Source organism: Tachypleus tridentatus, chromosome 11, assembly GCF_004210375.1.
Source record: "Tachypleus tridentatus isolate NWPU-2018 chromosome 11, ASM421037v1, whole genome shotgun sequence".
NCBI classification, from domain to species: domain Eukaryota; kingdom Metazoa; phylum Arthropoda; class Merostomata; order Xiphosura; family Limulidae; genus Tachypleus; species Tachypleus tridentatus.
Window position 1 is genome coordinate 63897559 of NC_134835.1, and position 24923 is coordinate 63922481.

At 34.2% G+C, this 24923-nt stretch overlaps 1 protein-coding gene across 7 annotated transcripts in view; it reads left to right on the forward strand.

The window, feature by feature from the left end:
* LOC143232308 (protocadherin gamma-B2-like) overlaps window positions 1–24923 on the forward strand; it is a 52579-nt gene that overhangs the window by 20512 nt on the left and 7144 nt on the right. For 6 of the 7 annotated variants that reach the window (XM_076467554.1, XM_076467555.1, XM_076467558.1 and 3 more), the window contains exons 3-14: window positions 6049–6117; window positions 7772–7980; window positions 8228–8320; window positions 11222–11329; window positions 13103–13204; window positions 13631–13756; window positions 16626–16716; window positions 18144–18427; window positions 19167–19222; window positions 21129–21213; window positions 24103–24234; window positions 24775–24833. In XM_076467554.1, the coding sequence (XP_076323669.1) occupies window positions 6049–6117; window positions 7772–7980; window positions 8228–8320; window positions 11222–11329; window positions 13103–13204; window positions 13631–13756; window positions 16626–16716; window positions 18144–18427; window positions 19167–19222; window positions 21129–21213; window positions 24103–24234; window positions 24775–24833 (1414 nt within the window). The remainder of the gene's footprint in view (window positions 1–6048; window positions 6118–7771; window positions 7981–8227; window positions 8321–11221; window positions 11330–13102; window positions 13205–13630; window positions 13757–16625; window positions 16717–18143; window positions 18428–19166; window positions 19223–21128; window positions 21214–24102; window positions 24235–24774; window positions 24834–24923) is intronic. The other variant, XM_076467559.1, reaches the window with a different exon arrangement.

The following is a 24923-nucleotide window of genomic DNA, read 5'->3' on the forward strand; positions in this document are numbered from 1 at the left end:
TTGAATAAACCTGAATAGAATACGGCCTCAAAGACAGAAAGAATGTGAGAAAAATATGGAAATAATTTAGAAGAACAAAAGAGAATGTGACAACATTTTGAAAGGGGACTTGTTAGAATATAGTAAAAAAATATTACAAAAATAAACATAATTAGAAAATTGAAAATATATTGAAATTATAAGTTAGATAAAGAAAAGAATATTTTAGAGAAGTGTTGCAAATATGTATCAAAGAATACTTTAAAAAGTTACCAAGAATTTAATGAAACACAGCCAAGAAAGATATTGAAAAATAATAAAATTATTGAAAAGTAAAAGATGCTTTGAAAGGCGACCATGAACATGGACAAAGTTTATTCAAGTTTATATTTGAAATTAAATACAAAGCTACACAATGGGCTATCTGTGTTCTGACCACCACTGGTATCAAAACCCAGTTTATAGATGTGTGAATCTGCAGACACACATCTGTGCTACTGGGGGGGGGGGTTACTGAAGTAATAATAGAAATATTAATCACTGAAAAAAAGAATAAAGAAACCATTATAAATCGTTAATTCAATACTGTGCAAAACTGTTAAAACACAGTTTAAAATTATATTTCAGACTATTTTCAAATAACAATGTAAAGTAAATCACAGGTGAAAACAACGATTTATTAACCTTCATATTTAGTACAACAGAAACTTATTGAAAGTGGCTGAGTTAAGCAAACAATATTTTTGTGTGTCCCGTTTTGCTTTAATAATCGTAGACAGTCTTTTAGACAGTTTTGCAACATAGTTAATCAAAGCGTCCTTTAGGATTTTACTCCAAGTGTCTCTAATGCACTCCTATAAAGTGTATTTGGAAGTAACTTTTAATTTGTTAAGTGTTTGATCTCTGAAATCCCGGATATCCTCAACTGGATTGAGTTCGAGGTTTTTTAAGGCCAATTGCATCATTTGAATGACTCCAACACCTTTCACAGCTAAGTAATTTTTGCATAGGGTGGATGAATGTTTAGGGTCATTATCTTCTTAGTAGTAGAATCATTTATCAATAATCCACAAACCCCTGGATATAACATGACGGATCTGTGTCTGAAGGTACTTGTACTGGTTCATTATTCCATCTATTTGGCAAATACCCTTTTTCGTCTCAGCAGAAAAGTACTCAGTTATTTTATCAGTATAATGAATTTTATCAGTATGTTCATTGAAGCAGACCCCGTATGATATGCCCTTGGTACAAGTATATGGGAATTCTAAAGAAAAGTAAATATTCTCATCCTGACTCATTCAATTGTCAACAGGGATCGGAGAAACATTACCATTTTTATTATTGTTGAAATTTGCATTTTGTAATGGCATGGATGAAGTAGTCTCATAAAATGGAAAAAAAAAGAAAAATTCTGATGTCTTAACACTTTTGCACAGCACTGTATAACTGAGAATTGCAGATTATTCAAAACTTAATTCTGTAGTGGAAACTCTCAATAAAGATTTTGACAAATAGAGAACGAACTAATTACACAATCAGTTAATTTGACGATAGAATCTTTGTTAGATAGTACAGTGAAAGCCCACTACCTCTTCGTTACATGGAATTTAAGGACTTCCATACACTACCACAATACTACTTAGTGCTTCTACACCACTTATGTTACCACAGTAATATCTGAAGCTTGAGAACTACTATCGTCATAACAACCATGCTGTCTGAAACTTTGGTAATTTTGCAAACTTGTTGCCTGGAATTAAATATCACACACCAGTATTTTTTATCAACATTTTACATAACTTAAACCACCTCTGGGTTCGAAAGGTTCAATAAACCACAGCTAACCTTCACTCTTACATCGACAGCGTAATAATTGCAAAGTATCCATAAAGCACATCAGCCATAGTTTGAGATTATCCCCAAAATAAACATACTGATTGATGAGTAATGAGCTAATTAATGTACTTTTTCTCTAGAAAAAGTGGTGTAAGAACACTAAGCAATCTCCTGCTAAATACCAATAACATTATCAGTCGTTTTAGGAAAATGGATCTAAAGGATTTTTTTCTCACTACGTAAAGCAAAAGAAAAGAAAAACTCGCTAAAGATTTTTTATCCAAAACTATCCCACAAAAACCATGGATCCACGGACTTTTGGTTAGTTTCTCAGTACCTTTTAAGATAAGAACATGCACATGAGGCTAGAGCATAGAAAAATAACTAACTTAATAGAAGCTCATTCATTTGTTGATGAATTTAATCTGTGGACAGAAGCGTCTGGACAATTGCTTGAAATAGCAGAATCATACGGTGAACCAAATATTGAGGAAAGTTAAGGTTGTAAATGCTTCCTTCCATACAGTTAATAACTTAGGTGGTTCAGACAGTGTTAGAATACCCCTATTAAAAATAATGATAAAAGATACATTTTTATGTTGGTTATTTCATACTAATGGTTGCTTACACTTCAAAGGCTAAAATAAACTTTGCTTAGTGAAAACCCAACAGAAGAGAATCCTTCATCTGAAAGTATGAAAATACGAGAACTCATCAAGAATAATCTTTCAGGCGCAGCTTAGAACTTTTAGCCATTTTTCTAATTTTCCAATACCTTGTTGTTAAGAAGAGGCTGAAATACTCCAACCCCCAGTGGCGCGGCGGTATCTCTGCAGACTTGACATGCTAGAAACCGGGTTTCGATACCCCTGGTGGACAGAACACAAATAGCCTCTTGTGTAGCTTACTCCTTAGTTTTAAAACAAACAAATAAGCAGACTCTGAAAAATAAAAACTTTGAATATTCTATTTAGTTGTGAAATATCACTGTGAAAATCTTGGTATCTCACGTGCATTCTGTGTTGTGGAAAGAACTTGACAAACAAAGGACACTATGTCAGACCTTTAGATGTCTTGTTCACTGAATACCGAAGTTAATTAATGTTAGGGAATGACCGTTTGCAATGTCATGAAGATGACACAAAACTATTTATACATTTGCACATATATATTACATAGTCAAAGAACCACGTTTTGAAGAGTGAGAGTAGTTTTAATAGGTTTTATTTACCGTAATGCGTAAAGTACTGAAGATTAAAATAGCAGGACAATATCCTTTCAACTTTATTCACGTGCACTGAAAAAATGATCTAACTATCCACATATGTATGTAAATGAAAGACAGAAGGAATAGAGTAAAAAACCATTAATTATAGCATGGGGTGAAAAAGGTATACTTCATGCTTCATTGAATATACCATTGTCTCTCCTGTATGTTTACCCTGAAGTCGATAACTAACAGAAAACCTTGTCTAATAGCACCGTATATACGACAGACAATATTGACACTACCTCTGAATTATTTGTGAGAAGCTAAAGTTAGCGTCTTTAGATTTAATGACGCTCTCAAAATATGACAGTAATCAACCAGAAAAAATTGCTTCACATCATAAAGAAAAAAATACCCTATTATTTTTCGCTTGTCAGTAATGACCTTTCGGGACTTACTGCCTGTTTGTTGAGCTTCACTAATCAACCACGATAAGACTCAAAACTTTGACGTCATAGACTTCTACCACTGTCAGTACTTCAACCCATCAAACCGACAGGGAGAATATGAAGTGAATCTTCTATACTTTTTTTAATTGTCTCCCAGTGGCTTAGCGATAAGTCTAAAGATTTACATTACTCAAAACCAGGTTTCGATAGCTGTACGATACAGCCCGTTGTGTATATTTGTGTTTGAGAACAAACACTTTTCCATAAAATATGTATATAAGTGCTCATTATTATCTCTTGAGTTAAAATAATAACAAATAATAATATTTAAAGTCAAATGGATACGTTTTTATCAACAGTACATACAACCATAAATATGATGAAACTATCAAAGAATAACCATAAATATGTTTTTTTGTTGCTTGTCAAGCACAAAGCTTCGTAATGGATTATTTGTTCTCTACCTACCGCAAAGATCGATTCCCGAATTTTACCTTTTAAAATTCTTACCCCTGGGCCATCAGATAGCTCTATAAAGCAAAGGTTTATCTTTCGATAATGACCCATGAAATGAGCATTTACGATCTAAGTCAGCTACGCATCGCGAAACTGAGGTTCTCAATTTTAGACTGAATCAGTTTTCAGGAAGTGTTACATTAATTAACATTATAGTCTTGTGTTGAATGACCTACTTTAGTGTAATTTATATTAATCTTTGAAAAATAAACTTTAAATACTGAGTAATTTATCCAATTAAATTAGAAAAAGGTACATTTTGCAAGAATGCTTTGATAAAAAAAATTGAGCTCCTAAAATGAGACATTCTAACTTTTATTGTAAATGTCGTTTTTCTTTCTCAAATATTTGTGATTGGCGTGAATTCAAAATTGATAATTAGAAAAATGCCTGATTCTTGAGAAATAATTAAGCTTAAGCAATTTTATTGGAACTTAATTCATTGATTCATAGAAAACAGCTTAGTTTATTGAGTAATAGAAGATGAAATAACAAAACATTTTGTTAGGCCCTTTAGTTAAAGAGAAGTTTTGTTAAGCACATTTCTCAATATTGAAAGTTTTATTAAGCACATTTGTCAATATAGGGAGTTATGCTAGGCGTGTTCCTCGGCTAGTTCACCTTTTTACCATTTCTGAAGTATATACAGAGAACAAAAATGTATAACAAAAAAGTAGAGAGAAGGGCGCTGGTTGACCCTATGGTACAGCTCTCGGTGGAACTGGCGACTCGTATTCGAATTCACACATACTAAGAAAATATCTACTCTCCCTTTTAATTTTAAGTGGGTCATAAGAGTGGAAGTTTATACCTTATCTTGGAAGGTGGGTGGAAGGGTATTGCCGATTGTCTGCCTTCCTTCTGACCAGCAGTTTATAATTATGGATGGCGACAAATAACCTTACTAGCTTAACCACAAATAAACTAGTACAAACGTAAGATAAAAAAAAAAAAACTTTATTATATAATAAAGTTGTTCCCCACTGGTACAGTGGTAAGTCTTCACATTTACAACACTAAAATGAAGGGTTCGATTCCCCTCGGTGGACTCAGCAGACAGCTCAAGGTGACTTTGCTATAAGAAAACACACACATATGATAAAGTCACAATTGTTAAATAGAAACTAAAGCTTATGTAGATTAAAGTGTTTTCTTATTTTCTCCACGTTAGATAACTGAGTGGAAATTATTTGGTTTCAAAAGAGTCACTACTCATGTATAGTATACAAGTATTCACGTACTTTCTGGTGTAGTTTGTTTGCTTTTTTTCGGATTTTTGGTGTTGTGGACCAGGGATGATCAGGTTTAATAATGCTTATAAGCTTAGCGCTTAAATAAAATCGAGGTACGATCTGACTGTCACGTGGCAGTTCAATTTAGAAATATTCACATATATTCCTGAATTTTCAGATGATGATCCAGATGAGAGTTGGTTCGGGATTATTTAAAGTTTAAGCCTCTGGAGTTATAATATATTATGATTTTTTTTTAGTTCACTATCCCTGTATAATCATCATTTCTTCTCACATTACTTTATATTCAACATCCACTTTTGGACAACTGATTACATTAAATTTTATTAAAATAATTTAAATATACGATTACTTTCATTCTTTTCGTGTTTGAATCCATGGGCGTCTACAGCAATATTTTCAGCGGGGAGAAAACATGTATATAGGGAATCATCTTTTACTGCATAAGTCAACAGACTAGAAGAATATGTGTTATGTGCTCAAGCGCAAACACAATTTTACAGTGTTAATAAAAATATTTACTTTTTTTTATCTACGATGTTAAGTTTACATCACGATACGTGTTTGTTTTTGTAAAGGGGTAGATTCCCTCTCTTGCTCCTTTCTGCGGGCCCCCATGTTTGAGCCTTTATATGTTTATTTATTATATTTAAGAAAATTTACTTTAAATTCTACTTGCGAAGTTTAATGCTTCTTAAAGTATAAAAATACTTCATGGAAAAATGAATGTAAATGATAGTTTAAAACCAGTTTTGTGTTTATGCAACTCAATAAGCACAGAAGCGTTTATTTGATTTAATAGACAATCGCTGTTACCTGGCCAGTGGAGGTTCAGCGGAAACTTTTACCGTGAGTGAGTCACTACCTGTTGGTAAGTTTGCTTGTGGCCACTTTAAAACTACCTCTAGTCTTTTTTTTAAAGCACATATTGAAGGTTTGTTATATAATATACATCAACGGTTAGTTTTTCACATAAAACGAAACAGTCTCGTGTTTTACAAAGATATTGTTCTTACACAGTTTGTTTCAAAACACAAATTATTCCCTTTACGAAACTATAAAAGCTTTCAAGATCACATATAGAGCCGAAGTATGTCATAGTCACGAATCAAATGACCAAGTGATCGTAGTTTCACAAGTCCGTGTTAAGTGTTGTCGATGTTCTCTTGAAATAAACATTGATGCAATGCATAGAACCAACACGTCACAATCCCTGTAGTTTCTTATTTATATATCTACATTGCTCAACAAATTGCTCATGTTCAATACACATGTATGAAGTACATTATGCATGTTAAACGATTATATCACTTTAGTTTTTGTACTTGTTTTTACGTTTGCAAAATTATTAACTCTTTAAAATTGAAATTATTATTTTCTCACTTACGAAATTATTAACATTTTAATTTGAAATTATGATGAATGCGTCATTTCTTCTTGTGAAATTATTTTTCTTGATAATTTTTAATTTGCGTTCCCTTCACATGATGTTCACAGTGGGTTAGTTGTAACTTAGGCCCGGCATGCCCCAGTGGTTAAGGCACTCGACTCGTAATCTGAGGGTCGTGGGTTCGAATCCCGGTCACACCAAACATGCTCGCCCTTTCAGCCCTAAGGGCGTTATAATGTGACGGTCAATCTCACTATTCGTTGGTAAAAAAGTAGCTCAAGAGTGGGCAGTGGGTGGTGATGACTAGCTGTCTTACCTCTAGTCTTACACTGCTAAATTAGGGACGGCTATCGCAGAGAGCCCTCGTGTAATTTTGCGTGAATTTCAAAAAACAAAGCAAACTAGCGGTAAGTTAACGGACTTTATCGTGAATATTCGAGACTCGACTTTCCACAGTAGACAGAACTCATATCGCCAGAACAATCTTCTAATAATTATATCGCGCATATTGCCTGGTATGACTAGGTGATTAGGGAGCTTGACTCGTAATCTGAAAGTCGTGGGTTCGAATCCCCGTAACACCAAACAAGCTCGTCCTTTCAGCCGTGGGAGCATTATAATGGTACGGCTAGCCTCACTATTCATTGTTTAGAAAAGCACAAGAGTTGATGATGGGTGGTGATGACTAGCTGCCTTTCCCTTTAGTTTTACACTGCTAAATTAGGGACCGGCTAGCGCAGATATCCCTCGTGTAGCTTTGAGCGAAATTCAGAAATAAAAACAAAATAAGCAAATCATGCGTATAATGGTATATTTTCTAAAACAAATTTTCTAATCATAATAAAAATTCATTGTAGTTATAAATTGTTGTTCGTCAATGTACTACTATATAAGCAAAATATATGTACTTCCGTACACGAGTATCATGTATGAAGTATCGTATTAAATACTATTAGCGCTATCCACCTGAAATTATGATAATACTGACGAGTTTTACTTCTATAAATCCCATTTGCTCTGCCAGTTAGGGAATTTTTTAAAGAACAATAAAATTAGAGTCAGAAGTCCAACTAAAAATTAGACAAAAACAATTTAATTTTTTTGTGTATTATTATTTGTGTGTTTTATCCGCTAGGTAGTGTGATAGGAAGCCTTCAAGTTGAGGGAGACCCTTCTCGAAACGGTGATATTACATTATCCCTTGCTGACGAAAACTCCCCTGTTTCAATTCAACCGTTTTCTAAAACGTTCATCCTCAAGACAAAGTTAGACAAGGAAGGCGTGGAAGGACTGCAGAATGTTCAGTTTGAAGCGATTTGTTCTAAGGTTCGAGCAGACGATCCAGTGAGTTTTAATTTCAGTTTAACGTCTTTCTTTATTGTTATTTACCTTCCTAACTGTAAGGAAGACATACCACAATGTATGTTTCTGTTAAACTACTCATATTGTGATAATTGATAAGGACACGGATATACTGGATTGATTTTAAAATGAACGTTTAGTCTGAAATTATAAAGATTGATATTCAAATATTTTGTCTTCAACTAACAATAAGAATGTCATAACTCTTAAATATATAATATTTCTACAGAGCATATCCATCCCTGTTCGCGTAGTTGTTACTGATGCCAATGATAACACCCCTAGATTTGTAAGGACACCGTACGTCATTAACATAAGTGAGGTGAGTATTCTTTTTTCATATCTGTATTGGTTCATTTGTGATACGTACCAAAATCTTGTCACTGTCATTTAACCATTAAATTTGGCTCTGCCTGCAATCGATCCAGTGAGAAAGAAGGCGTCAAAACCAAAAAGAACCTAGAGGGAAAAAAAACTGTCTACGGATTAGTATGCGTATGCACGCTGGGTTTTGTTTTAATTTGTAACAATAAATATTTTGTGTGTTTATTCCACACTTGTTGTTTTTCACAATATAGAAAAGTCAGTTCAATTTTTTTCTCATGAAATCACCGTCCCCACTGGTACATTGATATTTATTCGAATCTACAACCCTAGAAACTGGGTTTCGATACCCGTTGTGGTCAGAACACAGATACCCTGTTGTGTAGCTTTGTGCTTAGTTACAAACTCTCATGACGTCATATAGAAATCTTTTGGCCTAACTTTGCTTTGCTACATATTTACCTTTTTTTTTTTTGTCAAGCAATCGATTTCACATCGAATACCACAGACCATATGCTCTTTCATGCGATTGTTCTATTGTCTCTTACGTTACCTTATGTTCTACGATTATTACATGGAGCAAAGATGCTTCCAAATATTTATGGTCTAATTTTCTGCTTGGTTATTTACTGAGCGTAAAAATGTGGAATATGAGAGCAGTTTAGTGGTTTTCTGGCGCTGAGAAAACTAAGTCGGTGGTTAAGCTATTACGCTGTACAACGTTCAACTTGTTGGTCTTATGGACGCTTTTTATGGAACTGAACACTTTTCTTGCATTAAGAAACAGTTTATTGTAATATTTTTCTTTCAGTTCGGTACATCTTACGTTTGTCCTACGTCAATGCAATTAGCCACTCTTCTATATTTTGTTTCTTTGACCCTGTTTTCAACAAGTCTTTTTTACAACTTACTAGATTTATAAACGTTTAGGAATGAGATTACTCCCTCAACAGTGTAAAACTAAAATTGAGGCAACAGTAAAAATTGCAAACAAAGACACTATTTGATTATCCTACTTCATTTTTATTATTATTCAATGAAGTTGAATGTAGTTCATATACACACACACTACATGGACAGAAGTATGTGGACATCCCTTCTAATTAGTGGGTTCGGCTATTTTAGCCATACCCATTACTTACAGGTGCATAAAATCAAGCATACAACCATGCAATCTTCATAGACAAATATTGGCAGTAGAATGGGTTGTACTGAAAAGCTCATTGACTTTAACGTGGCACTGTTATAGAAGCCACCTTTCCAACAAGTCAGTTCGTCATATTTATGCCCTGCTAGGGCTGCCCCGGTAAATTATAAGTGCTGTTATTGTGAAGTGGAAAGGTCTAGGAGCAACAACAACTCAGCCACGAAGTGGTAGGCCATACAAGCTCACAGAACGCGACTGCCGAGTGCTGAAGCGCGTAGCGCGTAACAATCGTCAGTCCACAGTTGCAACAGTCACTATCGCGTTCCAAACTGCCTCTAGAAGTAACGTCAGCACAAGAACTGTACGTCAGGAGCTTCATGAAATGGGTTTCCATGGCCGAGCAGTAGCACACAAGCCTAAGATCACCATGTGTAATGCCAAGCGTCAGCTAGAGTGGTGTAAAGCTCACCGCCATTGGACTCTGGAACAGCGGAAATGCATTCTCTCGAGTGATGAATCACGCTTCACTATCTGGCTGTCTGACGGATGAATTTGGGTTTTGCGGTTTCCAGGAGAACGCTACCTGCCTGAATGCATAGTGCCAACTGTAAAGTTTTGTGGAGGAGGAATAATGGTCTGGAGCTGTTTTTCATGGTTTGAACTAAGCTCTTTAGTTCCAGTGAATGGAACTCTTAATGCTACATCATACATTGACATTATAGAGAATTGTGTGCTTCCAACTTTGTGGCAACAGTTTGAGGAATGCCCTTTTTTGCTTCAGCATGGCAGTGCGCCCATGCACAAAGCAAAGTCCATAAAGACATGGTTTGCCGAGGTTGGTGCGGAAAACATTGACTGGCCTGCACAAAGCCCTGACCTCAACTCCATCGAACACCTTTAGAATGAATTGGAAGGCGACTGCAAGCCAGCCTTTCTCGCCCGCAGCCATGTTCCAAAATCTGGTGAAAAGCCTTTCCAGAAGAGTGGAGGCTGTTATAGCACGAAAGGGGGAACCAACTCCATATTAATGCCCATGGTTTTGGAATGGAATGTTCAATAAGTACACATGTGTGTGTGTGATGTCCGAATGTCTGCGTACTTTTGGCCATGGTGTGTGTCTGTGTGTTCAGTCATGGAGAGTTTTAATTAAAATTATGTATTTATAAATAGCTTACTGGGCCTAACATGGCCCGGTGGTTAGGACGCTCAACTCGTAATCTGAGGGTCGTGGGTTCGAATCCCAGTCACACCAAACTTGCTAACCATTTCAGTCGTGGGGGCGTTATAATGTAACGGCAAATTCCAATATTCGCTGGACAAAGAGTAAGCTCAAGAGTTGGTAGTGGGTGGTGATGACTAGCTGCCTTCCCTCTTGTTTTACACTGCTAATTAGGAGTAGCTTTGGGGGAAACTCAAACAAAACAAACATCGTATACTTGGAAACAAATATTAATATAATATATTCACTCTGTTTTTGTAAAGTTACTGATATTGTTTGAGTTTAACAGCTTTAAAAATATAGTCTTGAGATCGACTAATATGTTTTGTTTTTGTAAGTAGCTTAATCAGCTGTTAGTTTTTAAACTCGAATGTTTGTTACAGAAATTAATAAAACCAGTCTTTGATGTAGAAAACGTTTCAGTTAATGAAAGCCAATTGTATTAATACTTACCTTTTATTTAAGAAAAAAATAATGTTTGTGTTAAAACTGGTACGAGTTTTCTTTCTTAATTATGTCCATTTGTCTGAAAGGTTACTGTTGTAGGAACAGTGGTGAAAGAAGACATCAAAGCAGAAGATGATGACCAACCTGGGCCATATAGTACTGTGGAATATTATGTGGAGCCTGGACCATATTCTGTAAGTCATGCTAGAATAAAACATTCTTATATCCAAAAACGTTTCAAGTTATCCATTCACACGTTATTCCTCTCATGTTTTATAAATATTTTTGACATAAGTTTATTAATAAAAAAAAATCTATTTGTATAGCTCTACACATAAGACACTTTTGATCATATTGGCTTAACTCCAACTTGTATATCTGAAAAGTACTATATTTCGCTCAGTAGGGATGACGATTACACTTACCATGAGTCATCAAATTATTGAAGATGTTTAATGGTTTTATCGTCTGTACTCTCTAATTATACACAAAAACAAAACAAAAAACAACTGTTCGACAAAGCTTGTTTTTCTTTGCGCTTAAACCAAAATAAGAACCATTTCGTTTACGTTTCTTGAAAAGATATTCACAGAACCAGACCGTGGCAGTTAATACGATATCTAAAGAGAATAAATAGCAAAAATATTGTTACACATTTACTGGGGAAACGAATGTTATTGAAAATCCTATTTAAAATATATATATATATATATATATAGCTATAAAACGTTTCGAGTTTATAATATCGTCTTAGCTACAGTGTATATTTTGGTGGCCTAATCAAATGAGGCTTTTCGCTTCATACCAGATAGCATTCAGGATACAACACAAGAAAAGCAAGATTTAGTGTGAATCTATATTGAGTATTATTATTATTTTTCAATGGTTACATTAAATTGCTGTTGTTACATTTATTTACTAAACATTAAGTTGTACACTGTGTAATATTTTCGTGAAGACGCATATTGCACTACACATTAAAAAGTCTGACTTAACGACACAAAGAATATGATAATAAACTGAACGTTTTAGTCGAGACCGTACATATTGCAATTCAGCAAGTCTACAAATAATGTGCACTTTAATTATATTTTTCGTATTTTTTACTTAAAACTTGTGTTGGGTTAATCAAGGATAAAATAATTAAAGTTAATATGAACCTTATTTATTTTCATTTTTGATAATTTAACATGAATATCTTTTTTTACATACGTACATTTCTAGACGCGGCACAGCGGCTGATATAATGGCTCAGAGCTTTTGTTTATTATATTTCAAGTACAAACTTTTAGCTTATAACTCAATCTCTTAACCGATTTGAGATCTAATTACAGCCAAGGCTATTGAGAATTCCCTCTTGGTACTCATAACTTTTGATAACGATCTGGTATTGTGATATTAAAAAAGTATATATAAATCACGTCCTTAAATACATTATAAGATATGTTTGTATTAGCATTAAAATATTCATTAATGCTTATAAAGTTATGAATATAAAATAAACAAATACTGAAACAAAACTGAAAATGATGTCTACAGTTTTTCTGTTGTTCTTCTGGTTTCTACTTTTTATATCTTTTTTTTTTCTTTTTCGTTCAAACCATCATTCCTCCATTTCTTGGCAGATTAGCTTGAATCTTGATAGGGTTAAACTTTCGTTTAGTATGTCCAGATTTTTTCTTTTTTTTTAATTAAGGCATTTTTAAACAATTTATGTGGTCGCAACATTGAATAACCCCAAAATGTATATTTTGGGCACTTGTGCGGTCATATTTACAGCAATAAAAATGAAAATTAACACAAATAGAAATGTTTTATGCGACAGACATATTAAAATAATAAAAAAAAAAGTTATGTTTACCCATTTTGAGTCATTACGGATAATTTCTGTTTTTAATTTACTAAATTTTATAGTAACATTTTAAATCATTTGCATCGGCTTACTTTCAGTTTTTACATTATACTAGCATTTGCTGAACTTCGAAAGTCGTTTGGATGGAAAGCTAATGTTGAAAGCGCCATTAGACTATGAGACACTTCCACGCTTTTCTGTCACTGTACGGGCCCACGTGAGTAACTGTTGTATTTGTTTCATCAGACATCAAAACAGTTCGTTTTTGGTTCTTTTTGCTGTTGTTTTACATCTTTTTTTATTCTTAATGACGTTGAAATGAATAACTATTTTTAATTTTCTCAAAGTGATCTTAAGTGTTTTTTTACTAAATTGAAGATCCTGGGAAGTCCTCCTTTTTTATTAAACCTTTTAACCCTTAAACAGCGAAAGTGTTGTAGGTAACAGCATCAGTTGATGATGGCCGCTGTTTAGGAGTTAAGTTCTTAGATTCACATTCTTCACTGTTTTACAGCTAATACGAATAATCAAAATGGTGTAATTTAAGTATGAAAGTTCAGTTACGACATGTGTATTTTCTTATGTCAACTTATTCAAGCCTATACTATCTAGAAATTGTATTCATCGACATTGAATCCTCTAGGATCAAGGTGATCCGCCCAGAAGTGTTATGACCAGACTAACTGTCAATGTTGTAGACGCAGATGACCAGAACCCAATATTTCTGGTGGATAAGTACACCGCAATATTACCCAACTCCCCCCAACCAGTAAGTGTTTCAAACATTTTTCACACTAAAACTGCTGATATGTTAATGTATATAAATGTAGGTTCCTTTAATACCAATCTTTGTGGTCGATCCCCAGTGGCACAGCGGTATGTTTGCAGACTTACACTGCTAGAAACCGGGTTTCAATACTCGAGGTGAGCAGAGCACAGATAGTTGTGTAGTTTTATGCTCAACTCCAAACAAACAAGTACTTGTGGTAAGCTGCTGACAATCAAGATTTAAGTGTTTAGTTCTGGACTTTAAGTGAATAAAAGTTTGTACAAGACTAAATTTACTAAGTAAGAAAATCAGAGGAAGATCAGATTCATATTTGAATTTTAAACATGTTTATAAATTAAAAAGAAACTAGATTCAGTGTTTTTATTATATTCCTTTTCAGATATGTATCCCACTTACAACTTTGCTATATCGTAGGTTTGGACTCGCTAACTGGAATATCGTTATGATGTTTTATAATAAATTGTTTTAAATAAATGTTTGTCTTGGGACTAGTCTATGAGCTTTCATAAAATAGCATTTATCCATATATGTTATGACATGATTATAGAATGATTTTAATTATGTTCCCCAACATGACCTAAAAACTTATACAAAGGATCGAGTACATTATAGTACAACGATTTTGAGTATGCAAATCATCATGTCTCCTTGCATCCATAATCAATATAAAGTGGCTTAGAAGGACATCTACGAGTTTTACATTGTTTCTCATTTTGTAGATAGTACAATACTATAAAAAATTAATCAGTTTTTTTAGAAAGGTACGTGTGTGTGTTTTCTTATAGCAAAGCCACATCGGGCTATCTGCTAAGACCACCGAGGGGAATCGGACCCCTGATTTCAGCATTGTAAATCCATTGGTTTACCGCTGTACCAACCTTTTCTAGCGCAAAATATTCAGTCTCTCAGATCTTAAAGATGTGTTGATTTTGGTTGTTTGTCGTTTCTAAGATGGGGGCATCCCTAGAATTTAATTATATTTAAAGAAAAAGAAGATGGAGAAACTTGATACATCCAGAAAGAGACCTACAACAAGTCGTACTCCATTTATGGTGATCAAAATGCGATGTCTCGTAACAGGTTAGAATCAATGAACACTAATGTCGGTGGCAAAACCAGTCAACCTGCCCTAGGAAACACAACGAAACATAATTAAGGAAGATGTCCAGCTAAAAAAGCGACACAAGTCAGGTTTATAGAAATTGCTCCCACGATGTATCCATTGAACCGTCGTAAAAATAAGCAGCTGGAAACTGAAACAGGTACTAGTGCTATTCTGTATAAAGACAGATCAGTTAAATCGCCGAACGCAACTCTTGTGACTTCTATTCGATCAAATAGTTGAAAAAGGTGCAGGAAAACTGTCGTTCTCATACGTTAGATAAATGGATTATTCCAGTAGGAGACGTGTGGTTTGGTCATGATATCCTTTGAACGGACACTTTTGCATGGCTAGTGTAAAGGTGCATGGTCGTCAGACAGAACATGAACGGAAGCGGTTGTATGAATTGTAACAAGATAATGGAATTTGAAAATCGCTTTAATGTAACATATTTAGTCTCTGTGTGCGTGTTAGCTGTTTACGTTTAATCGACTTATATTTATACTGCACTCCATGTAAGAGGTGCTTTTTACATCTCGTCTGAAGTTTGAAAAAATAAAACTAAATATTAGTATCGAGAGGATGCTTAAACTTGTATAGAAATACAGTAAACGTCGGCACCATTCATGTTTTTTCTTAAACACTAGAGTTATGTCAGCTAAAGATATAAGCCTCCACAAGTACGCAACGTAGACGAATGTTTAGGAAGTTATGACCAACGTCGTACACCTATTTGAAGTTTAGTGTTATGAAATAAATTATCTCAGACCATGTTTCTACTGAAAAAAAAATCTGTATATATTTTTCTCATTGACCTCTTCTATTTTTGTGATATATCTTGTTTTTCGCTGAAATGTAAAACACACGAAATGTCTTTTTTTTAGTAGAATTGCATGTTTTTAAAGAAATAGAAGGCACGAATATTTTATTACTTAAACTATATTAAGTACTGAATGATTATTAAAATTTTGTTCAAACGGCACAGGAAGGTGTGTGTTTTCTTTTAGCAAAGCCTCATCGGGCTATCTGCTGAGTGCACCGAAGCGGCACAGGAGTAACCTATTTACACGTAGTTAATCATTTGAGTTGTTCCTAGCGCGTAAGGCGTGCGACTCGTAATCCGAGGGTCGCGGGTTCGCGCCCGCGTCGCGCTAAACATGCTCGCCCTCCCAGCCGTGGGGGTGTATAATGTGACGGTCAATCCCACTATTCGTTGGTAAAAGAGTAGCCCAAGAGTTGGCGGTGGGTGGTGATGACTAGCTGCCTTCCCTCTAGTCTTACACTGCTAAATTAGGGACGGCTAGCACAGATAGCCCTCGAGTAGCTTTGTGCGAAATTCCCAAAACTAACTAAAAACTATCCTATTTATTTTTATTATTATTATTATTATTACCACTCGATTCCATGAAGGAACATAGGGCCGCAATCGCTTGCGGATTCATTAACAGGCTGTTTTTTAAGTGAGCAGATTGTTAGCCTACTACACAACCCCCAACCAGGAGGAGAAACCTGAGCAGTCCCTAATTTTGCAGTGTAAGACTAGAGGGAAGGCAGCTAGTCATCACCGCCAACTCTTGGGCTACTCTTGTACCAACGAATAGTTGTTCCTATTTAGAAACTTGTTTTAAGAAAATTTATGAAAACAAAGAAAATTTTTGAACAATAAAATAAGCTAAAAATAAAGTGACATCACTTAATATTAAGAGTTTTTAAAATGATTCTTTTTCTCTCTTGGTATTCATTTAGGACTTAGAGTTGGTTATTTCTCCAGAGCCAATTTTGGCTGAAGATCCAGATGTTGGAATTGGATCCCCTTTGCGCTATACTTTCAACTCTGGTAAGTACAATTAAGTAAGGGATAGATAATATAAATGCTGCTTATAGGTTTGTAAGTTTCTATATAACGCTAACAATTAAACTACAGTACTCAGACAAACATTTATTTCAAGTATCAAATTCCACCACATCTTTTGTAACTGATTACATGGCATAACTGGTTATTAAGTGAACCCTCATTAGTTTTGCTGACATGCTTTACCTCCCTAAAATAAACAATGCTTTCTTTTCCTTTGTTCAGTCATATACTGCTATAAGCAGTACGTGTCTAGTATATCCGAATGTATATCCCAAAATAATCATTTCAATATGTTCTTTCTTTTAGATGCATTGTTTATATTTTCTAAAACTACTGAAATCGGAACTTTAACTTAAACGGAACCTCGTGTACACGTGTGTTAAGAGGTCCTAATTTTGGATCACTGGACAGGGAGAAATCAGCTAGCCAAATGCAGAGATGTTTGTTTTTCTCTTTGAAAACGCTAACGAAACTGACTGATACTTTTATAACACAGCTGCCGTTAAAGTTGTAGAGAGTGTTAACTGGTATCACAATTCGAACCTTAAACGTTTTGATCCGAAGCTGACCTTGCTAACTTTTAGATTATGCCCTCTTTCGAATTGAAATAACCATTATACCGTTGTTACCTGGTTTTTCAGTATATAAAATCCAAAATAATATTTACCACATACCCTTCAATATTGCTTTACTGTACCAAAGGTGGATCAGCGTAACTCTTGAGAATTCAGGGTTATGTCATTGCGGTTGACACAGCTCAGACAATCCATTGTGCACATTTACATTTAAATTCAAAAAGATAAACATTCAAGTTGTTGTAAGATTAATAAATTATCGTAATTAAACATTGTGCTCTTTACTGTTCCACAACGGGTTCTACTAAGCAAGAAAAGTTATTAGTTGTAAATCGCTGCTGAAGACGTAATGTGCAGTGAAGTGAGCACAGTCATAAGAACATATAAAGTAGATGGCACGTGTTAGGAATGTTGATGAAGCAACAGCAATTAGAGAATATTCTAACATTTTCTGTACAAAGCAGTTATTTGAGAGTTATTGGGGTGTTTTTCCACATGTTGTATGTAACAGAAAAATGTATGGAGTTAAATAGAAAGCCAATTTGAGATAAAGTATCCCAAAAGAAAAGTTGAAAACAACGTGTTGAATACCTATGGATTTTCATTTGACTCTCGTTGTGATTTGAATTTCCCCTACCCTCTTTTCCTTTTATTTGGGTTTTATTTATGCATTCTGAACAGTCTTTTAATATTCCAGTTTTCTCGGGTGTGCATATGTTTTTAATCGAATTAATAAATAAAAACAATAAGATAATTTTAAGAATAATAAAGTCTACTTGTTTCAAAAGTATCAATTATGATTGAAAAATAATTGTACGATTTACCCTTCAACAGATTCTGAAGAGTATACGTACTTCAACCTTGACCCTGTGTCAGCAAAGGTCACTATCAAAAGACCGATTCCACATAATTTTCCTCTACCGGTGACTCTTGTTGTTCGCGCTTCTCAGCTAAACGAGAAAGACAGATTTACTCTGACCACTCTGACTGTTAGAACAGATCGCCCTCTTCCAACAGACTTAAAGTTTCTCCAGACTTATTACGTCACTACAGTTTTGGAAAGCACGCCCCCTGGTGTAGTGGTTTTGACTGTCCAAACGTCTAAGTTTGTGGACACGGTGAGATTGGATAATTGTTTCATATAGCTCCTTGTGAAAATATTTTCACGCTGAAATATTTGCTTATTCTTTGTTTTGTAGCTACTGGCTGTTAGTGAAATTTTGTTTCTAAATCTTACTTTAGTTCGAATGTGTATTTACGTATAAATTTTCTCGTATTATGTCATATTTGTTAGTTCTTAGAATATTTAGTTAGAAGATTTACAAAAGTGTCATCAATGTTTTTGAATAACAAAGCCTTAAACCTTGCTAATTTGTTTAAATGTAAGTTTTTCTATATTTATTTATTTAAATTGTGTTCGCTATCAGTAAATAACGATGAGGATATAGGTATTTTAATCCCGAGAACAGATTTCTCTACTAAAATTCGATTTATAATCTAAACACTGTTATTCTCTTTAATTACGTTTTGTTTTCCCATGAAAATGTATACTTATATGTATAATTTATGAATATTTAATTTGAATGGCATAAAAAAACCTGTAAATATCCCCTCAATATTTTACTGAAGTATAAATAACAAGTTTTTATATGAAATTAATTCTAAAAAGCAAAATAAAGCCGAAAAGTGATACACGACATATAAAAATTCAAAATATATGAAACTCTGAAGTTGTGAAAAGTCTTTATTTTTAATCTCTAAAAACGTTTACTGATTACTAGATATACACAAACGTTTTGTATGTACGAGCAGCACTAAAATTTTTATCTTTTTGTTTGTTTCTTTCTTTCTTTACAGAATATCCGATACAAGTTGCTAGATGACGTTTCGGAACAGTTTGCTATCAGAAGTTCGTAAGTAAACATTTTAACCTTGAATATATTTAAAATGAATGTGTTTTGTTTGTTGTTGTTGTTGTTTTCAGAAAGTGAAATCACATCTAGTTTTAAGTAATATTTGTTGTTTTTATCAAAATACAAAATAGAAGTGTCCTTAAATTATATTTGTATCTATCAGTTTTAGGGTAGTGTTTTTATAAATGGCCAAGTCCTGCTCAGAACGTACGCAAAGTGTAAAAATATGGAAAATTGTCTTATTCCACATTAAAACGGAACCACTTCATCGCTGCAATAATAAATATGGCTCGACTACTTGGTACATGAAAAGACGATTGTAGAGATTGGTCTAGAAAAATGAAAAAAACATTTAGTATAAAAACAAGTATAATAAAATGCTTTATTAAAGCAGCCATATACAATAGATGAAGATACAATCAGGCCGTGATTACGTTTAGTTTGTTATGAATTTCGTGGAAAGATACGCGAGAACTATCCATGCTAGCTCTCCCTAATTAAGTAGTGAAAGACTAGAGAGAAGCACATAGTTATCACCACCCATCGCCAACTCTTGGGCTACTCTTTTATCAACGAGCAGTGGGCGATTATGTTTGGTGGGGTTGGGATTCGAGCCAGCAACCCTCAGATCATGAGTCGAGTGCCCGAACCACCAGTCCATGCTGGGCCCAGTTTCAGAACCCACCATGAATACTTTGTTTGTTTTCGAATTTCACACAAAGCTACAAGAGAGTTATCTGCTCTGGCCATCCCTAATTTAGTAGTGTAAGACTAGAGGGAAGGCAGCTAGTCATCACCACCCACCACCAACTTTTGGGCTATTCTTTACCAACAATTAGTGGGATTGACTGTCATATATAATGACTCCATGACTGAAAGAGCGAGCATGTTTGGTATAACTGGGATTCGTACCCGCGATCCTCAGATTATGAGTCGAGCACCCTAACCACCTGGCCATTCTGGATCCATCACTGTGGGTACCGAAACTCGGATTCTAGCGTTGTAATTCCACACACATATCACTGTGCTACTGGGAGGTCCATGATAAGATACGGGACTATTGAATTAAAACAAAATAAAGTGTTGAAGTGAAAGTAGAATATAGGAAGGAACCTTAATCTACTCAAAAGAAACGAGCAACTGTAATTGAATGAAAACATAACTTTCTTTTGTGAATTAGCAGTAACAAACAGAAAATTTAAGGATGATAAAACTGATTCTGGATGAAAGTTGAGGCTAAAGCAACGAGACAAAGATTGAATTTTCATTGCTTTTTTTTTTTTCTCCAAGTACAGACTTTTAGCTCTTAGTTCCATCTTCTCTTGCCCAATTTGAGATCTAATAGCTGTTCTAGTCTCAGAAGGTCAAACCCTTTTGATTGCTTTATGTGATCACACCAAAGTTTTCATCGATTAATTTACCCTAATCCTGACTAAAATAGTTTCAATTTGAGGATAGGATGGTAGAAATTTTGGTGAGTAAAAAAACTGAATCGACTATACGCAAGTCCCTCTCTTGGTATTGCTAATGCCAAAAATATAGCTAATAAAAAAGGGTGGAAGATCTCATGAATCAATTTACTTTAATCCTGCCCAAAAGGAATTTCAAGTTTCACGGCTATTGAGGATTCCCTCTTGTCCACTTATGAAACATTCACAAATATCCATTCTATTTTCATCCATTTCTTCATATTCCAACTTTTTCACCAAATACTATTACCACAAAAAAGTGCTTTGAATTGTTTTGTACTGAAAATGACAAATTGTTTTATTTAAGTTATTGTTGTTTTATGAATAATTAATTGGAGTTTGCATTGATATGTCTTGATCAGTTTAATCCATAATTTCAGAGTGTTAAGCTTACTGATAGAATTTGATATTTGTTTTCTTTCATTCATTTTGTTTAGTGGGGAGGTGATTGTATCCAAACGATTAGATTATGAAACTCAACAGTTCTATTCACTTCAAGCAATGGCATCTGATGGTACTCAGGTTTGTTTGTTTTGTTTTCTAAAAACCTAGAACATCTGGATATAAAGATAATTTAATAACCAACCATTGAAACATCATATTATTGAAGTGCACTTTTTTATATTCCGTATTCAGTTTTTTTAACTAAATGACTTTGAACGTTAGTGGAATAAGTTTAAGATTATAGCCAGTAATGTTTATGCAGGTTTTTTCAGTAAAAATAATGTAAATTTACCTTCCTGAATTACCAAAAAAACAGTGATTTTTTTTTCAGTTAGAAACACAGCCGTCTTCTTTATTGGAAAACTTTGAAAACGATATTACACAGAGTTGAGTATGTTGTGTTAAAAAGATTTTGGATATTCGAATAAGAAAGTAAGCACTATTTGTTTATATCAGATGATATTATTTTCAGTTCATGTGAAGTCTGACACCAGATCACTCTTGAAATGTGTATGTAATGGAACTTCCCAACATAACTGAAATTATAAGAATATCTTAAGATTGAAGATTCAGGGTTTCCAAAATGGATCCTTTGTTTATATCCATTGAACTTAATGGCATTGAAGAGCAAAAAAATAATGTTTAACTTGGGACATTATAGACAAGTCAGAAAAAAACCTGCGACAAGTCATACTTTATCTGTAGTAACCAAAGTGTGACATCTTCTCAGTGACTAAAGTCGTTCACGTATTGCAGATAACAGTGCTCAACATAATCAGAAAGGATCTCCATGCGGAAAAGTTGTAAAGTCATGTGTACACACGTTTCCATGACATATCCGTTCAACCATGTACTATCTTAAGCATTTAGGGAAATGAAGCGAAAATATATTGACAAAGTCTCTAAATGCAACTCCTATGGATTTTTATGCGATCAAACCATTCAAACAGGCACTGGAAGACTTTCATTCTTATAAATTATGTGGATTATGTTCCAGAGTGTTATTCTTTAGCATTACACTTACGATGGAGCCTTTTGCAAAGAGAACTATCTTACAGAGTTTTTGCTATGATGCATGGCTGTCAGATAGAGTATGCTCAATGGCGACATGATGCAACTGACTGTAACGACGTAGTGAAGCTCCTGAACCGTTTTAATATAATGTTCTCAATCATTGTGTAATGTTGTTTACACTTTCATTGAAAGTCAAGGGCTCTAGTCACATACCAGTATGTATAATAGTTAAAGTAAGTTTTCTGTAAATTGACATGTATTTTCCAAATATGTGGATCTTTGGTAGGTATTTGGTATGAATATCGCACGGTTTAGTTTTATTTGAATAAAAGGTTAAATATCATCCTTCTATTAAACTACACAAGAAAAATACATTTTTTCATGAATTTAAAGCGTACATTTCATTGTATCATTCATTATTCGTCATATAATGTGATTGTTTGTTTTTTTTATCTTGTATCAAACCTACACTGAATAGTTTGGGTCACTGTTCTGTGAGTCTGAGGGTGTATGGTTCGCTGCTCGTTATTGAAAACTCGCTTTCCGCACTTTGGGGTCGTTGATGTTTTACTGTTCGATTACAGTATCTTAAGAGTTGCTGCTAGTTGCTGTTTACTATCTGCCTTCCCTCCAAACTATCTGTTATAAATTAGCACAGAAAATACTTGGGTAGTTTCTGCGAAACCATGTGACCCTATAAAAGTAATACCTCATGTCTCCTGATATTTTGTGCCTCGGAAGTGAGTTGCATCCTGTGTGCGGAAAATGTAATGCTTCATGTACCATGTTATCATTTATGAAATTTTACCAGGTGTTTTTAAGAGCTTCAATCCCTGCTCAAAGTGATACCCATGATTTGTGAAAAAAATAAAAAATTTTCTGAAGGGCTATTGGCATGAAGCACTGTTGTCAGATAGAGCATGCTCAGTGGCTACATGGTGACGCTGACTGTAATGATGTTGCGAAGCTCCAAAAGTGTTTCAATATAACATGATTCAACTTTACTCAACTAATTTTATCACAAATCATATCAAATAAAAAGTTGCAACTTTCATTGAGTAAGTTATTCTCTTTATCAAAGTTTTTTTATTATTAATGTAACCGAAAACTTAAAATGAAAGCGAAGTAGAATGAGATAAGCATTACAATGTACTGTATATATATATATATATATATATATATTATGTACATTTGTTAGCATAATAAAGCTCTGAATAAAGGCCTATAAATGCATGTTTGTCATTAATATAGTAGCATCAATCGCACACGCTAGATTTGCAGCCAGATGCACTACTTGCGAATGTCACGTTAGGCTAACAGATACATGTTCGAAAAAACAAAGCTCAGATAGAATGAAATATGACAGAACTGCATTATATTTTCTTAGCCCATTTATTGTCCATCTCAATTTATTGGTTAATTCTTTCTCACAGTTTAAAACTGAACTTGATATTTTAACGATTGTTGTGGTAGGGGATATGAATGGACACTAGCTGATACTTTTCATAAATAACCTAAAGGTAGATGACTTTCTAAGAAAATAATGTGAAAAAAAAAATATTTTCCAAAATAGTTATCACTGATCATGTTTTTAGTTTTTCATATTGGTCAATGAATTTAAGACATTGTTATGTGTTACTTTTCTTTTGGCCTGGCATGGCCAAGCATGTAAGGCGTGCGACTCGTAATCCGAGGGTCGCGGGTTTGCGCCCGCGTCGCACTAAACATGCTTGCCCTCCCAGCCGTGGGGGCATATAAGGTGACGGTCAATCCAACTATTCGTTGGTAAAAGAGTAGCCCAAGAGTTGGCGGTGGGTGGGGATGACTAGCTGCCTTCCCTCTAGTCTTACACTGCTAAATTGGGGAAGGCTAGCACAGATAGCCCTCCAGTAGCTTTGTGCGAAATTCCAAAAACAAACAAACAAGCTTTTCTTTTTTTTTCTTACATTTTAGAATGACGTAGCCAGGCTTAACATAACTGTGATGAATGTCAATGACAATGATCCAGTTTTCAGACAGAGTCAGTATGCTTTTACTGTTCGCGATCCAGATGTAAGAATTGGATCTCTTGTTGGGAAAGTTGAGGTGGGTGATATAGTGGAATTATAAAATAGAATGGAGTGTGTTTTGAGATAATTATTTTGGAAGAGCTTAAAATATTTATATATGAATATCTAATAGATTTTGTAAGTGAAACTATGAAAAGCACATTTTAAAAAATAATGAATAATACTGTGATTATTAGTATGCAAAAAAAACTAATTAATAAGAGAATGGATTGTTTTATTTTAGATATTAGAGAATTTGTTATTAGTATTTTACCACAAATAAATTGTCAAAAGTAATAAGCTTACGTGACGTCATGTAATTTTAGTTTTTAAATACGGTACAGGCAATTTATAATTCAACAATGTGCTACATAGTTACGAGACATATTCTTTATAGACAACCATTAAGAGCTCAGTAACTATAGCTTGTACTCTTACCAAATTAAGGAATTCTTGGTTTTAATCAATCACACCTAAGAAATATTACTTGTATGGATCATTTACAGAACCATATACAAATAACATTGTTTAGCTCAAGAAAACAAAATGGCTTCGTTTAAATAGTACTCTTCTACAGGTAACAGATGGAGACTGGAATGATAAGATAGATTTACAGGTCAAAGGTCCATTTTCTGAGTAAGTAACACTATTTTGTATAAAGAGACTTTTTTATAGTTTGGTATTTGCCAAACAGTTTCTGTACTAAACTGTTTCTCTTTAATATTA